The 16,491-nt window shown below is 35.5% G+C and overlaps 1 protein-coding gene across 38 annotated transcripts in view; it reads right to left on the reverse strand.

Moving 5' to 3' along the window:
- Dlg2 (discs large MAGUK scaffold protein 2) overlaps positions 1 to 16,491 on the reverse strand; it is a 2,046,311-nt gene that overhangs the window by 419,163 nt on the left and 1,610,657 nt on the right. For all 38 annotated transcript variants that reach the window (XM_087212053.1, XM_087212052.1, XM_087212046.1 and 35 more), the window contains one exon: positions 1,236 to 1,304. In XM_087212053.1, coding sequence (XP_087068179.1) covers positions 1,236 to 1,304 — 69 coding nt within the window. The remainder of the gene's footprint in view (positions 1 to 1,235; positions 1,305 to 16,491) is intronic.

The following is a 16,491-nucleotide window of genomic DNA, read 5'->3' on the forward strand; positions in this document are numbered from 1 at the left end:
TGTTGGTTGTAGGGATGACAAGAGAAAAGCCATTAATTAGCATTGCTAAGGCATTCTTTGTGTTTATGACCAAAATGTGGACTGGTAACCACCCTGAGATCTGTGTTCACACCCTCACCTTTACTGTAAATGCCCCAACCACAAAGGCTATACACAGACTTCCAGACCATGCAAAACAGTAGAATATTTGTTCTTTTAAATGATTAAATGATTTTTAAGGTTAGAGTCAATTCTAGCTCATTTTTTAACCACAGAAAATTCTTTACTATGTGTAACTTGGACTGGATGTGCTTTATGAATTGTGTAACTAGTGTTCTCCTGCTCAATACACTCTTTTCATATCATATTACAGAGAGCATATCTGTATAGTAGTCAGACTAGCTTTCAAATAAAGGCAGTGCTACTTTTTATTGAAGTGTCATAGGAAAACTATTTAATGTTTCTGAGAATCAAGTTTTAGAAAAAAGATAACTATCACATAGAACATTTTGGAAATAAAATCAGATAAGACAGAAGAATAGTTGTATATCATCTATATCTATCTATCTATCATCTATCTATCTATCTATCTATCATCTATCTAGAAAGAGAGGAAGCCTGGCACCTCATAAACTACATAAACTACTCAATAAATGTTAGGTTTGTTTTCCTCTTCCCTTAAAAGAATATCCATGAACTTGTGCTGTTGGGCAAATATACACAGCTGTTTCACTTCTTGGCTTAAGAGTTGTATCTGGGGCTGGGGCTGTAGCTCAAACAATGTTAAGAGTTATGCCTTCTCCGGAGCCACTCTGACTGCTTCTCCTACCCCTTGATGCCTGTTTTCTATCAAATGCCCCTCCTGGATCCTTCCTCAATCCCTTATATATACCTCTTATACAGTGTGATGCATACATTGTATACAAGTATGTATTTTTATTTCTATTATTCACATTAGACAATGAGCCCTCTGAAGGGAAGGGTGAGATCTTATTTGACTTGTTAAATCTAGTTATTACCATAGTGCTTGGCACGTAACATAAACTATATGGGTGTTTGTTGAATGGGGAGTGAGGGAAGAACAGAAGGAGAAAGGGAAAGAGAAGAAAGAAGAGAAAGAGAAAAAGAATGGGAAAAGACAAAGAAGAAGGGGAAGAGGAAGAAGAGGAGGGGGAGAAAAAAGAGGAAGGACATTTGTTTTTAATGCTTGAAGGTTGTATGGTTTAGTTTAAGAGAAGGCCTTATTGTTATCTTACCCTTCCAGAGAGATGGCCCGCTGGAGAGTCACTGATGGTTGACGGGTTGCAGTGCTGTGTTGGGAATGACTACAAGAAAAACAAAAAAACAAAACACAGATCATTTATTTAAAATGCAAAAATTAAATACAGTGTCTTCATACATTTTAATCAGCCCTATTGTCAAATAAAGAATCAATCATGAAAGAAACACAGTAATGATTAAATCTTTGGTGATAAGTAGAAACATAGTCCACAGAAACATAGTCCACTACAAGACGAGGAATTAATATTTTCTTGTAATTTTATTTCAACATTTTATTCCAAAGTAAGCTTTAAATGAGAGAAATGAAAAGAAACAAACATATTTAGAAAAGTCAACTTCCTCAGAGTGAGAGAACACAGTACAAAACACACATTTTATCATGCTGCATGTCCTCTTTTAGCTGCAGAGTATTTTGCCCCCAAAATTTTACACAGAGCCTAATTTATAAATCAGAGTAATATTTAATTACAAAATATTTACATATTAATTCAAATTTGTAACACTTATTTGTAAAATTAATCAGGAACATTTCAGCTATTGGGAAAACTTAAAAACTTAAAAATAGGGCTTCTTGTTGCATATTAATCTAAAAATTTAGTGTAAGTCCTTATTTTGTTTTGGTTGCAGATAATAAGAAAAGACTGATTTTGTAGATAAGTAATTTAAATAAAAATGATAATATCTAACATTTACTGAGCATTTACATGGACTGAATGTCTTTTTCAAGTGTTTTATATGTTCATGTCTCTTATTTCTTTTTTTTTCCCATTAAGTTTATTGGTACATTTTAGGTATAAAATACAGTTACATTCATCATTGGGATCTTGTACCATTACATGAGTATCTTGGTTCTTATTTTTTTCCCCTTCCCTTGCCCTCCCTTCACCCCCTCCACCCTTCCCTATTTGGAAAGACTTTGTTTCCATTTGTTTCCTTTTCTCATATTTTTTCTTTTCCCTTTTTTCCTTTCCCCTACCCTTCCCACTTCCCCTGCTCCTTTAGACCTTTACTTCCTGTTACACAATATCAATTATACATTTTTTTGGTTAAATTCTTTTATTGGTACATTTTAGGTATACAACACAATTACATTTCTCATTGGGAATTGTACCTTTATATAATGCATCTTGGTTCTTATTTTTTCCCCATTCCTAGCCCTCCCTTCACCCCCTCCACCCTTCCCTATTTACAAAGACTTTATTTACATTTTTTCCATTTCTCAGCATTTTTCCTTTTCCTTCTTTCCTTTCCCCTGCCCCTCCCACTACCCCACCCCTTTGGACCTTTTCTTCCTATATTACATTTTCGATTATTCATTGTAATCATTGGTACATTTTAGGTGTACAATATAATGACATTCATCATTGGAAATTTGCACCTTTACATAGTCTCTCTTGGTTCTTATTTTTCACCCTTGCCCAGCCCTCCCTTCAACCCCTCCATTCCTCCCTATTTACAAAGATTTTGTTCCTATTTTTCCATTTTCTCATATTAATCCCATTCCCTTCTATCCTTTCCCCTACCCTCCCACTTCCCCTTCCCCTTTGCCCCTTTTCTTCCTATTTCACATTACCTATTATACATTTAGTCCTTACTTACACTTTCAGTTTCTCACACCAGAGAAACTATTAGGTATTTATACATGTTTGTCCTATTTATTTCACTTAAGAGTATCGCCTCAATGTGCATCCACTTAGCTATAAATGTCTCTAATTTCTCATTTTTTTATGGCTGAGTAGTACTCCATTTTATTTTTTAAAAACCACATTTTCTTTACCCAGTCTCCAGTTGATGGGCATCTGGGCTGTTTCCAAGTTTTAGCTATTACAAACTGTGCTGCTATGAACATGGGTGCACATACATCACTGTGGTATGATTCTTTTAATTCTTTGGGGAAGATCCCCAGCAGTGGAATAGCGGGGTCAAATGGGACTTCCAGTCCTAGTTTTTTGAGGTATCTCCATACTGATTTCCACAGTGCTTGCACCAGTCTACACTCCCACCAGCAGTGGAGCAGGATTCCTCTTTCCACACAGCCCTGTCAGCATTTGTTATTGGTTGATTTCATGATAGCAGCCATTCTTTCTGGAGTGAAGTAAAATATCAGCGTTGTATTCATTTGCATCTCTCGAATGACCAGTGATGTTGAACATTTTTTTCATGTATTTATTTGCTATTTCTACCTGTCTGAGAAATATCTGTTCATTTCAGATGTCCATTTTTGGATTGGGTCTTTAAATTTGGGAGGTCTGATCTTTTTAAGTTCTTTATAGATTTGAGATAGTAGACCTTTGTCTGAGGAAGAGCAGGTGAAGATTTTTTCCCACATTGTGGGTTGTCTCTTCACACTGCTGGTGGTTTCTCTTGCTGTGCAGAAGCTTTTTAATAAGAAGAGATCCTACTTGTTGATTGTTTGTGCTAGTTCATGGGCAACTGAGGTTTTGTTCATAAAATCTTTTCCTACACTGATGTCTTCAAGAATTCTACCTAACCTCTGTTCCAACTGGTTCAGAGTTTCTATTTTAATATATAGATCTTTAATCAATTTTGATTTTAGTTTAGTGCATGGTGAGAGATATAGGTCTAGTTTTAATCTCTGGCAAGTTGAAAGCCAATTTTTCCAGCACCATTTATTAAAGAGGCCATCTTTCCTCCAGTGAAGGTGTTTGGCTCCTTTATCGAAGATGAGATGGCTGAGTGTGTCCAGCATTGTTTTTGTATCTTCTAATCTGTTCCACTGGACCTCAGGTCTGTTTCTTTGCAAGTACCATGCTGTTTTTATCACAGTAGCTTTGTAGTAGAGTTGCAGGTTGGGGATTGTGATACCCCTGGCCATGTCTCTGTTACCTAGAATTGCTTTTGCTCTTCTGGGTCTCTTCTTGTTCCAAATAAATTTTTGGATTGTTTTCTCAAGGTCCATGAAGTATGCTGCTGGGATCTCAAATGGAATTGCATTGAATCTATATAGCAGTTTTGGAAGTATGGCCATTTTCACTATATTAATTCTTCCTACCCAGGAGCAAGGGATGTTTGATATCATCTTCAATCTCTCTTTTCAGAGTGCTATAGTTTTCAGAGAAGAGGTCTTTGATTTCTTTTATTAGCTTGATTCCAAGGTATTTCAGTTTTTTGGATGCTATTGTGAAAGGAATTATTTGCCCTATTTCTCTCTCAGTGAGTCTGTCATTCGTGTAGAGGACAGCTATTGATTTTTGTGTGTTGACCTTGTAACCAGCTACTTGACTGAATTTGGTTATTAAGTCTAGAAGACTTTTGGTGGAGATCTTGGGGTCTTCTACATAGAGTATCATGTCATCTGCAAATAATGACAGTTTGACTTCTTCATTTCCTATCTTTATTCCTTTTATTTCTTTCTCTTGTCTAATTGCCATGGCTAATGTTTCCAGAACTATATTGAACAAGAGTGGTGATACTGGACATCCTTGTCTTGTTCCTGATTTTAGTGTGAAGGATTTCAGTTTTTGACCATTTAGTATGATATTGGCTATTGGTTTTTCATAGATGGCTTCTATCAGTTTGAGGTAGAGACCATCTATTCCAAGTTTTTGTAGGGTTTTTATCATAAATGCATGTTGGATTTTGTCAAATGCTTTTTCTACATCTATGGAGATAATCATATGGTTTTTGTCCTTGGCTCTATTGATATAGTGTATTACATTGATTGATCTGCATATGTTGAACCATCCCTGCATCCCTGGGATGAATCCCACTTGATCAGGATGTATGATCTTCTTGATGATCTTCTGCATTCTATTTGCCAGTATCTTATTAAGGATTTTTGCATCTATGTTCATTAGTGAGATTGGCCTATAGTTCTCCTTTTCGATTGGGTCTTTCTCTGCTTTGGGGATCAAAGTGATGCTTGCTTCCAGGAATGAATTTGGGAGTATTGCTTCCCTTTCAATTTCATTGAACAGTTTAAACAGTAGTGGCAACAGTTCCTCTCTAAATGTCTTGTAGAATTCAGCAGTGAAGCCATCAGGGCCCAGGCTTTTCTTAGCTGATAAGTTTTTAATTACATTTTCAATTTCATTGGTTGATATTGGGTTGTTTAGAATTTTTAGGTCTTCTTCATTCAACTTTGGTAATTCATATGTATCTAGGAATTTGTCCATTTCTTCTGTGTTTTCCATCTTATTGGCATATAGTTTCTGGAAGTAGGTATTGATGATCCTCTGGATTTCTGCTGGGTCTGTTGTAATTTCATCCTTTTCATTCTTAATTGCATGGATTTGGGCCTTTTCTTTCCTTTTTCTCACAAGGTTGGCTAAAGGTGTGTCAATTTTGTTGATTCTTTTGAAGAACCAACTCTTGGCTTCATTGATTTTTTTGTATCATTCTCTTAGTCTCCATTGCATTGATTTCTCCTCTGATCTTTATAATTTCCTCCCTTGTATGAGCTCTGGGTTTGTCCTGCTCTTCTTTTTCTAGAAGCTTGAGGTGCAGCATCAGGTTCTTTAATTGGGCTCGTTCTGTTTTCCTAATATGCGTATTCACTGCTATGAATGTCCCTCTTAAGACTGCTTTCATTGTGTCCCATAGATTCTGATATGTTGTATTGTCATTGTCATTTAATTGAAGGAACTGTCTGATTTCTTCTTTAATTTCCTCTGTGACCCATTGGTTATTCAGAAGTGTGTTGTTCAATTTCCACGTGTTTATGAAATTTTTTGAGTTTCTTTTGCTATTGATCTCCAATTTCATCACACTATGGTCTGATAATATACAGGGGATAACTTCAATTCCTTTGCACTTACTTAAACATGTTCTATGTGTGAGTATGTGGTCTATATTGGAGAACTACCTGTGTGCAGCTGAGAAGAATGTGTATTCTGATTTTGTGTGGTGGAAGATTCTGTAAACATCTGTTAAGTTCATTTGTTCAAGAGTTCGACTGAGTTCTAGTATTTCCTTACTTATTTTTTGTCTAGTTGATCTATCTGTGACAGTGGGGTGTTGAGGTCCTCCATTACTATTGTATTAATCCATATATGACTTTTCATGTCCATTAGTATTTGTTTTATATAGTTGGGTGCACTAGTGTTTGGTGCATAGATATTTATGATTGTCATCTCTTCCTCTTGGATTGTTCCCTTTACAAGGATGTAGTGTCCTTCTTCATCTCTCTCAATCAGTGTTGATTTGAATTCTGCTTGATCTGCAAAGAGGATAGCTACTCCTGCTTTTTTTCGGGTTCCCATCACATGGAATATTGTTTTCCACCCTTTAACTTTCAGTCTATGAGAGTCCTTTTGAATTAAGTGTGTTTCTTGTATGCAGCATATTGTTGGATTTTGCTTCTTGACCCATTCTGCCCGTCTGTTTCTTTTGATTGGTGAATCGAGACCATTAACTTTGATGGTTATAACTGAAACGTATTGACTTGTCATTGCCATGACTTTTTCTTTTTGTTGGGTTCTCCCCCTTTACATTTAATTTCTTGTCATGCCAGATGAGTTCATTCTGCTTTGCTTCCTGGGGTTGTGTTCCTCAATGTCTGTTCCTAGGCTATTGTGTAAAATTCTTTGGAGTGCTGGTTTGGTATTCACGAAGTTCCTAAGGTGCTCTTTGTCAAGAAAGTATTTCTTATTTCTCCATCCATTTTGAAAGATAGTTTTGCAGGTTACATCAATAGGGGTTGGAGGCTGTTTTCTTTTAGGGCTTGGAATATGTCACTCCAAGCTCTTCTTGCCTTGATGGTTTGTGTTGAGAAGTCTGCTGTGATTCTGATGGGCTTTCCTTTGTATGTGATTTGTTTCTTTTCTCTAACTGCTTGGAGAACTTTGTTCTTCTGTTGAGTTTCTGGAATCTTAACAATTATATGTCTATGTGTAGATTTTTTTGATCTAGGCTATTTGGAGTCCTATATGCCTCACTTATCTGTATGTCAAGTTCTTTTACCCTCCTTAGGAAGTTTTCTGCCATCACTTCTGTGAAGAGTTTTTTATGTCATCTGCACTCTCTCCTCTTTCTTCTTTGACTCCAATCAGTGTTATGTTATTCTTCTTTGCATTGTCTAGCAGCTGCTGGATTGATTTCTCGTGTTCCTTTACAATTTTAAAGCAACTTTTCTTTTCCTGGTCACTAGTTGCAATCTTTTCTTCTAAATCTGAAATTCTATCCTCACATTGGTTCATTCTGCTGCACAGACTTTCCATGGAGTTTTTAATCTCTTGGAAATCTGTTTGCATCTGTTTTATGGATTCCATTTGTTTCCTGTGTTGGGATGCCATCATGTTCCTCAGATCCTCTATTTTTTAATCTGTGTCCTCTCTAGATTTATTAATCATGTCTTGCACCATGAGCAAAATCTTTGCTGTTATCTGAGTAATTATTTCTGATTTCATTCTTCCCAGATTCTCTTTTGTTGCCAGTTCAGAGAGTCCAGGTGGTTGAGTATCAGATTGTTCCATCTCATTTCCCTTTGGGGTTGCTCTAGGTGATCCAGAAGTCTGTTTTTGAGACTTGTTTATGCATCTTCTCATTTCCACTGGGTGGGGGGTGCTTCTGGCGCCCACATGGCTCACCTTCTCTGTCCTAGGAGCTTGGGATGGCAGCGGGGGAGCTTCCTTCCAGGTGCTGGGACTGGCTCAGCTTCTCTGCCCTAGGAGCTTGGGATGGCGGCTGGGGAGCTTCCTTCTGGGTTCTGGCTCATGTCTCTTATTTCTAACAACTTTATAAGGTAAACTTCATTTCAATGATAGGGAAGTTGAGGTACAAAGAGGTTTAGAGGCTTGCTGGAAGTAACATGGAAAATACCTATGCTTGAATTGTACCTGGACTCTGATCCTGGAACTATCCTTTTTTTTTTTTTTTTGCTTAAATTCTTTTATTGGTACACCACTGTAATATAATAATTTTTCAGATTTGTAAGAATTTACCTTACAATCTCAGAGTATTGTTTAATTGGAAAAAATCGAGAATCATTCGAGAAAAGCACAATGATAATCTCACAGGAAGCATGTATATAAATAAGTGTGCAATTTTACTTTGTAGCATTAGGGTGCTATTTAGTTGGAATGCTAATTACACATATATGTGATATGTGAATATGTGTATATATACATATACATTTGAAGAGAAACCTGTTCAAATTGTTGCAGAATATTAGGCACCTTCACAAAGCTCTACAATATTTCAGCATGCTCTAGGACACTGCCACAGAGGTCAAATTGTAGCTTGAAGAAATTTTTAATCAGAATCTACGTCACTACAAGTGAGAATGGGTGTCTCTTTGTGACTAGTATTTGGTTGTGGCATGAATGAGATTTGTCTCAGGCTAAGAGAGCAGAATTTTGAGACTGTAGCTAAGGCCTAGAGAATGATCTTTTCCAAATCAAGGATAGTAATCTATGTTCCCTGTGTCTCACAGTGTCAAGCACTGCAGATATTCAGCACACATTTGATTCACAGAGAAAATGCAGCATTGCATTCAGGGCTGGGACAGTGAGGTTAGACTGCCTGAGTTCAGATTCTGATTTAACCACACCTACTTATGTGACCAGCTTAACTTTACTTAATCTGCTCTACATGCCAGTAATTATCTGTAAGATTGGGATAGCAATAGGATTTTCCTCACAGGATTGCTTTAAGGACTCAATGAATACAGAAGCTAGAACAATAGCTCACATGGTAAAAGCTATCTGTTAGATACATAAACCAATAAATTTAGCAGACTATGTACTAGGAGATATTCATTATTAAATAAAAGTAATTATTTATATTCCTTCAGTTAGCCATACAGTCAATACCACAGGGTGTATATTTCTGCATGGAATATAACTTTGGGAATAAATAGCAAATGAAAATATATTTTTTCTTATAAAAACATAAAGTCAATAAAAATAAGATATGTATAGGACTAACAAGTTTAGTCATGTGCATAACATGAAAACCATAGGTAATAAAATTGTACTGTATATGGGATTCATGCTAAATGAGATTTTAGCTTTTTTTGCCTCAAAAACAAAATGGACAACTATGTGAGTTGATGAATATGCTAACTGCTTCACTCCAGTAACCATTTTATTATCTCCATGTGTCCCATAACATCATGTTGTATACATTAAATATACACAACAAATTTACACAATAAATATATGCAATAAATTAATTTTGACAATTATTAGAAAAAAAAGTAAGAGAAAGTAATAAAACCATCATCCATAATTCCATTACCTTCTTTCAGACTTCTCAGAGCTATCTCATTTAATTCTCATGGCTCTATAGGGTAGATATGAGTATGTATGCTTTATATATAAGAAAACAAAGCACAATAATGTGTAGAAATTAACAATTTACAAATGTGGAGCCAGAATTTGAACTAAAGCCTATCTTTTGGCAAATGTGTTCACATTTCATTCTATTTTACCGAATTTCTGTATGTCCGCATGTGTTTCTGAGTCATAAATACACACAATCCCTGTATATATGTATATGTATATAGAATATATGCAGCTTCAAAACTTATATTTTTCCTAACATTATATTTAAGCATTTCTAATATTGTCTCCACACACTTACTATTTTAGTGTTACATGATATTACTCCCTATGAATTTATAATTTCTTTCACCACTCTATAGAAGCATATTTAGGTTATTTCTATTATTTTAATGTTGTTAATAGTGCTATAATGAACACATTGATACCAATTACTTTTTTCTTATTTTGCAATTTCCTTTGGATACATTCCACAAAATGGAAACATTAGGTTCTTGATTTATATTATTATTTAGGAGATTTGAACCATTTTATTGCCTATAAAAATATATATCTCGACAAGTCCACCCCAATATTTCACCCTAGTATTATAAGGACTGACACTGTCACTGCCATGGAGACCCCAGCTCTGCGAGACCTGTGTGGGAGTCAGGAACACAGGGGAACCATGTGCCTTGCACCCACAAAAATTGCTGCTAGGCCCCTTCTAAGATCTCTGGGGGAGCCAGGAGCAGAGGAGCCATACACTTCCCCCTCTTTCAACACTGCCACTGTGGTACCAGCCTCGTGAGACCCACTCAGGAGGCAGGAGCAAAGAAGCCTTATGCTGTCCCCTCAATCCCACTACCGATAGCTTAGGCCTTGTCTGTGTGGGAGGTAAGAGGAGAGCAGCCAAACTACCAAATCCTAGCCAGCTCTGCTGCTGAGTTCTCCACAGCACAGGGTGGCAGAAGTGACAACCAAAGGCTGACCTGATTGAAGATGAGATAACACCCAGGAGGAGAATTTCACTCTAGGACTGAAATGTTCTCTACCACAGAGACCTGGCGAGAGACAGCTTTGAATGACAGGCTTGGAGAAGGTAAGAATGAAACAATAGTCTTTTGGGATCCACTGGGAGGCTCAGGGTCAGGCTGGGAAGATCATGGGGCCTGTAGACCTTGGTAGGAGGCCAGGTTTGGTGGGTATAATCTTCAGAGGGTGTGAATCTGAAAGAGATGGCATTTAGTCCAGTGGTAAGTTTGAGCTTTTGCCCTACTGCCTACACCTAGCCGAAATGAGTGGTTTGAATTACTATAGGTCAGTATCTGGGTGGTCTAAGTGTCTTCATAAAATCATAGACTTCTTTGCTCTGGTTAAGGGCAGTTCGTGACGGGTTCTTAGGGTTTGTCAGGATCCAGTTGATGTTTGACACCATTGTTGTCGCTGACTTTACTCCTGTCTCTACTGTGTCATAATTGTTGCTGTCAATTGGTTTTCTCTGTATGCCAATATCTGGATTGCCTGCACATCACAAACAATACTGCAGCTCATGCCTGAAAAACTGGGCACTGGGCCAAAGAAGCTGTAAATCCCAGCACAAAATATAAACAAAAAAAATAGGAACATGAACAGGCAAGGCAACAAAATGCCTCTAAAAACTCCCAACTGCCCCCAAAACTGATTGAGGGGGTAGCGAGGGGGAGGAAATCAGAAGTTATACAGCAGAAAGGTCCAAAAGTGTCAGTGGAGGTAAAACAGTTCAATAAGATACTTGAAAAGTTTAAAGAAGATGTATTTAATCAGATAATGACCCTAATGAAACAAATGATTAGTGAGTCTAGAGAAGATACTAATAAAAATTCAGGGGAGCTAAAGAAAGAGATGTAAAACATGAATGCCCAGCATAGAAAAAAAGTGGAAGTCAATAAAAAAGCTCCAAACAGAAATCCAGGAGATTAAAAATATGACTGAAAGTATGGGCAGCAGAAGTGACCAATATGAAGACAGCATCAGATCTACAGGACATGATTTATAGTCAATAATCAATTAATGAGAGATACCTTTTAAACAACAAGAGAACATGAAAATAAAAATGGATCCAGCAGCTGTCAGATGAATCGAAGATTAATATAAGAGTAATTGGAATTAATGAAAAACTAGAGGACAGTACAAAGGGCATAAAAAACCTGTTTATAGAAGTAATAGTGAAAAAGTTTCCAGACACAGAAAAAGAATTTAACATACACATAAGACATACAAGACATATAGAACCCTGAATAGCCATGATCAGAAAAAAATTTTATGCCACATAATAATTAAAATACCAGAAATCCACTACAAGAATAGAATCTTAAAGGATGTTAGAGAAAAGCAACACATCACTTATAAAGGAAACCTCATTAGAATTACAACAGACTTTTCAACACAAACCTCAAAGACAAAGACAGCTTTGAATTAAGTGCTTCAAGCTCTAAAAGAAAACAACTTTCAACCTAGACTGTTATATCCTATAAAATTACCTTTCTAAATTAATAGAGAAATATGATATTTTCATGGTAAAGAGAACCTGAAGAAATTCATGACCACACTCCAAAAAATTCTTAAGGATATCCTAGAAGGAAACAATGAAACAAACAATGGCAAAAGGTCCAATAAAATAAATGTAAATACAGTTCTACTGTATTTGAATATTATTGTAGTTTTTTTTCCCTTGCATTGTTCTTCTTTGAGTGGTTTTAATTTTTTGTATGTGTGTGTTTGATAATAAAGTTATTTAATAAAGAATTAAAAAAAATGTATCCGGTGGGGCTAGCAATGAAGTAGAAGGAAAAGAAATCAAAACAACAGTAGGAAAATAATACAATGGCAGGAATAAGTCAATACTTACCACTTATAACTACAAATGTAAAGGGACTCAATTTACCAATCAAAAGAAATAGATTAGCAGAATGGATCAAAAAACAAAATCCAATGATATGCTCTGTGCAAGAAACACATTTAACACAAAAGAAATCTATAAACTAAAATCAAAGAATGGAAAACAAGGCTGGGTATGATAGTGCATGCCTGTACTCCCAGCACTCTAGAGGCTGAGGCAGGAGGATTGCTGTGAGTTTGAGGCCAGCCTGAGATACCTAGAAAAACTCTGCCCCCCTCAAAAAGAATGGAAAACAATATTCTATGCAATGAGAAACTGAAAACAAGCAGGAGTACCTATTTTTCTATTTCAGACAAAGTAGACTTCAGGCCAAAGCTGATCAAAAGAAGTACAGAAGCAGGACATGGTAGTGAATGCCTATAAAACCAAGACTAAGGCTGGATGATCACCATAAGTTTAAGGCCAGCCTGGGCTACATAGTGAGACCCTGTCTTAAAAATAAAATAAAATAAAGAGCAGAGAACCATTGCATATTGATTAATGGAACTATTCAACAGGAAGAGATCACAACTGTAAACATATATACACCAAACAATGTTACACTCAACTTCATAAATAGACAGATCAACTAAGAAAAAAAAATCAAAGTTGAATGAAATCTTTGAACAAATGGATGTAATAGATATATATAGTGTTGGACCAACAATAGAAGACACAGTTTTTCAGAAGCACATGGTACTTCTTCTCCAAAATAGACCACGTACTAATAAAGCATACCTAAGTATATACAAAAGAATTAAAATTTTACCATGTACATTATCAGATCACAGTGCAATGAAACTAGAAATCAAGACCAAAAGAAACTACAGAAACTATGTAAATGTATGTAGATTAACACACACTTAAATAGACAATAAGTCACAGAGAAAGAAATAAGATGGTTCCTAGAATTAAACAATAATGACACAACAATGTACCAGAACTTATGGGAAATAAAAAAATCAATCCTACAAGGAAAGTTTATAGCTTTGAACACCCATATTACAAAAATAGAATGAGTGCAAATAAATAACCCAATGATGCATCACAAGGTCCTAGAAAAGCAAGATCAATCCAAATCCAGAACTCGTACAAGGAAGGAAATTATAAGGATTAGAACAGAAATTAATGAATGGAGACTAAAAAAGCAATAGAAAGAATCATTTAATCAATGAGCTGGTTCTTTGAAAGAATAAAAAAAATAGACAAACGTTTAGCCAATCTTACTAAAAAAAGGAAAGAAAAGATACAAATCAATGAAATTAAAAATGAAAAAGTTGAAATCAACAAGATACCACCAAAATCCAGAAAATTATTAGCAACTATTTCACAAACATATATGCCAAAAACCTGGAGAACCTAGAAGAAACGACAAGATTCCTAGATACACATGAAATACCAAAATTGAACCAAGAAGACTTAAAAATCTTGAACAATCCAATAACAAGCAATAAAAATGAAACAGTAATTAAAACACTAGCAACTATGAAAAGCCTAAGACCTGATGGATTCACAGCTGAATGCTACAAAAACTTTAGGGAAGATCTAATATCAATATCTCTCAAAAATCTTTAATGAAATAGAGAGGGAAAGAATACTTCCAAATTCATTTGTCTTGGAAGCTAACATTATCCAGATCCTCAAACCAGACAAAGACCCAACCTCCAAAAAAGAGAACTACAAGCCAATCTCTCTAATGGACATAGAGACAAAAATCCTTAACAAGATACTGGCAAACAGAATGTAAAAAATCATCAAAAAGAGCATATGCCACGACCAAGTAGGCTTAATCCCAGGGATGCAAAGATGGTTCAACATATGCAAATCAATAAATGTAATTCATCACAAAAACAGAAGCACAAAAATCGTATGATCATCTCAATAAATGCAGAAAAAGTCTTTGACAAAATCCAACATCAATTAATGATAAAAAACCCTGAAGAAAATGGGTGTAGAAGGACCTTACTTGTATCTGATAAAAGCCATTTATGAAAAACCTATTGCCAATATCAAATTAAATAGGGAAAACTGAAAGCTTTCCCTCTCAAATCAGGAAAAAGACATCGATGTCCATTTTCATCACTTCTGTTCAACATAGTCCTCAAAACATTAGCCAGAGCAATCAGGCAAGGGAAAGAAATAAACAGGATATGTTCAGGAAAGAATGAAGTATTTGCATATGACATGATCTTTTACTGACAAGATTCAAAATGCTTCACCTAAAGATTTTTAGAATTATTAATCAAATTTAGTAATGTAGCAGGATACAAAATAATCCACAGAATGCAATAGCATTCCTATACACTAGCAATGAACTCAATGAAAGGGAAATTCAGAAAACAATACCATTCACAGTAGCATCAAAATAAATTAAATACTTAAGAATTAAACTAAACAAGGAAGTGAAAGACCTCTACAGTGAAAATTACATTATTCTGAACAAGGAGATCGATGAGGATATCAGAAAATGGAAAGGTATCCCCTGTCCCTGGATAAGCAGAACCAATATACACTAAGGCCCTGACTTACGAATGAGTTCTATTCTGCAAGAATATTCATAAGCCAGATTCATTCATATCTGACAAAGTGAGTCTTATACAGCACATCTGTCAAAGTTCACAACTCAAATGTTTATAAGTTGGGGATGTACTATAAATAAAAGGGCTATACTTCTAAAACTTATATTCAGACTTAACACAATCACAGTCAAAATACCAATGGCATTTCTCAACGGTCTAGAGAAAATAATTCTAAAATTCATACGGAAGAAGAAGAGACCCAGAATAGTAAAAACAATCCTGGGTAACAGTGTTAGACTTGAAGTAATATTATGAAGCTATGATGATTAAAACAGCATGGTACTGACACAAAAAGAAGCATGTCAATCAAAGGAACAGAACAGAAGAAGCAGAAACAACCCTAGGCAATAGAGCTATTTGATCTTTGACAAAGCAGCCAAAAACATATATTAGAGGAAAGATAGCCTCCTTAGGAAAATTGGATATCCACATGTGGAAGACTGAGTCTGGAGCCATATATCTCACCATGCACTAAACTAAAATAATAATGGAATAAATATCTAAACGTTAAAACAGAAACAATCTGCTGAAAAATAAAATAAGCACAACTCTTAAAGATACAGGTATAGGCAAGGACTTTTTGAATAAAATCCCAGTGGGACAATAAATAATACCTAGGATTAAAAAATGGGGTTATATCAATTTAAAAAGCTTCTGCCCAACAAAGGAAACAGCCAACAGAGTGAAGAAACAATCTATAGAGTAGAGAAAAATTTTTGCCAGCTATTTCTTGGGCAGAGAACTGACATGAAGAATATATAATGAACTCAAAAATATTAGACTCCTCAAAATATAAGATCCAATTAATAAGTGAGCAACCAAAATGTAAGACAGTTCTCAGAAGAAAAAGTACAAATGGCCAATAAATACATGAAAAAAAATTCAATATCACTGGCTGTTAGAGAAATGCAAATCAAAACTACTTTGAGATATCATCTTACCCCAGAAAGGATGGCTATCATCACATGTTTTAATAATAACAGATGCTAGTAAGGATGTGAGGAAAAAGAAACTCTTCTACCTTGTTGGTGGGAATGTAAACTAGTATTTCCACTATGGAAATCAGTGTGGAGATTCCTCAAAAAACTAAAAAGAGAAATTTCACTTGATCCAGCTAGCCCCCTTCTAGGTATCTTCCCCCCAAAGTTAAAATTATATTAGAGGGATACATGCATAACATTGTTTATAGCAGCCCAATTTGTAATAGCTATCATGGAACAGTGTATATGTCTATCAACAGATAATGGATAAGGAAAATGTGGTATTTATACACAATGGAGTACTACTATGATATAAAGAAAGATAAACATGAGGAACACAACTGAAGAACATAATGTTAAGTCAGATACACAATTTTAAATATAACATGCTTTCTCTTATATGAAAAACTCAAAGTATATATACACAAATGAGAAGCAAAATAGAAGGTACATAAATAGGAAGTGGAGAGAGGTTCTGATGATTCCCCAAATTACCAATTTTGTTGTTTCAAAAATATTTTATTATATAT

This window comes from Heterocephalus glaber, unplaced genomic scaffold, assembly GCF_053883595.1.
Source record: "Heterocephalus glaber isolate CG9 unplaced genomic scaffold, H.glaber_assembly_v1.0 deba00001429, whole genome shotgun sequence".
In the NCBI taxonomy this organism is placed as follows: domain Eukaryota; kingdom Metazoa; phylum Chordata; class Mammalia; order Rodentia; family Bathyergidae; genus Heterocephalus; species Heterocephalus glaber.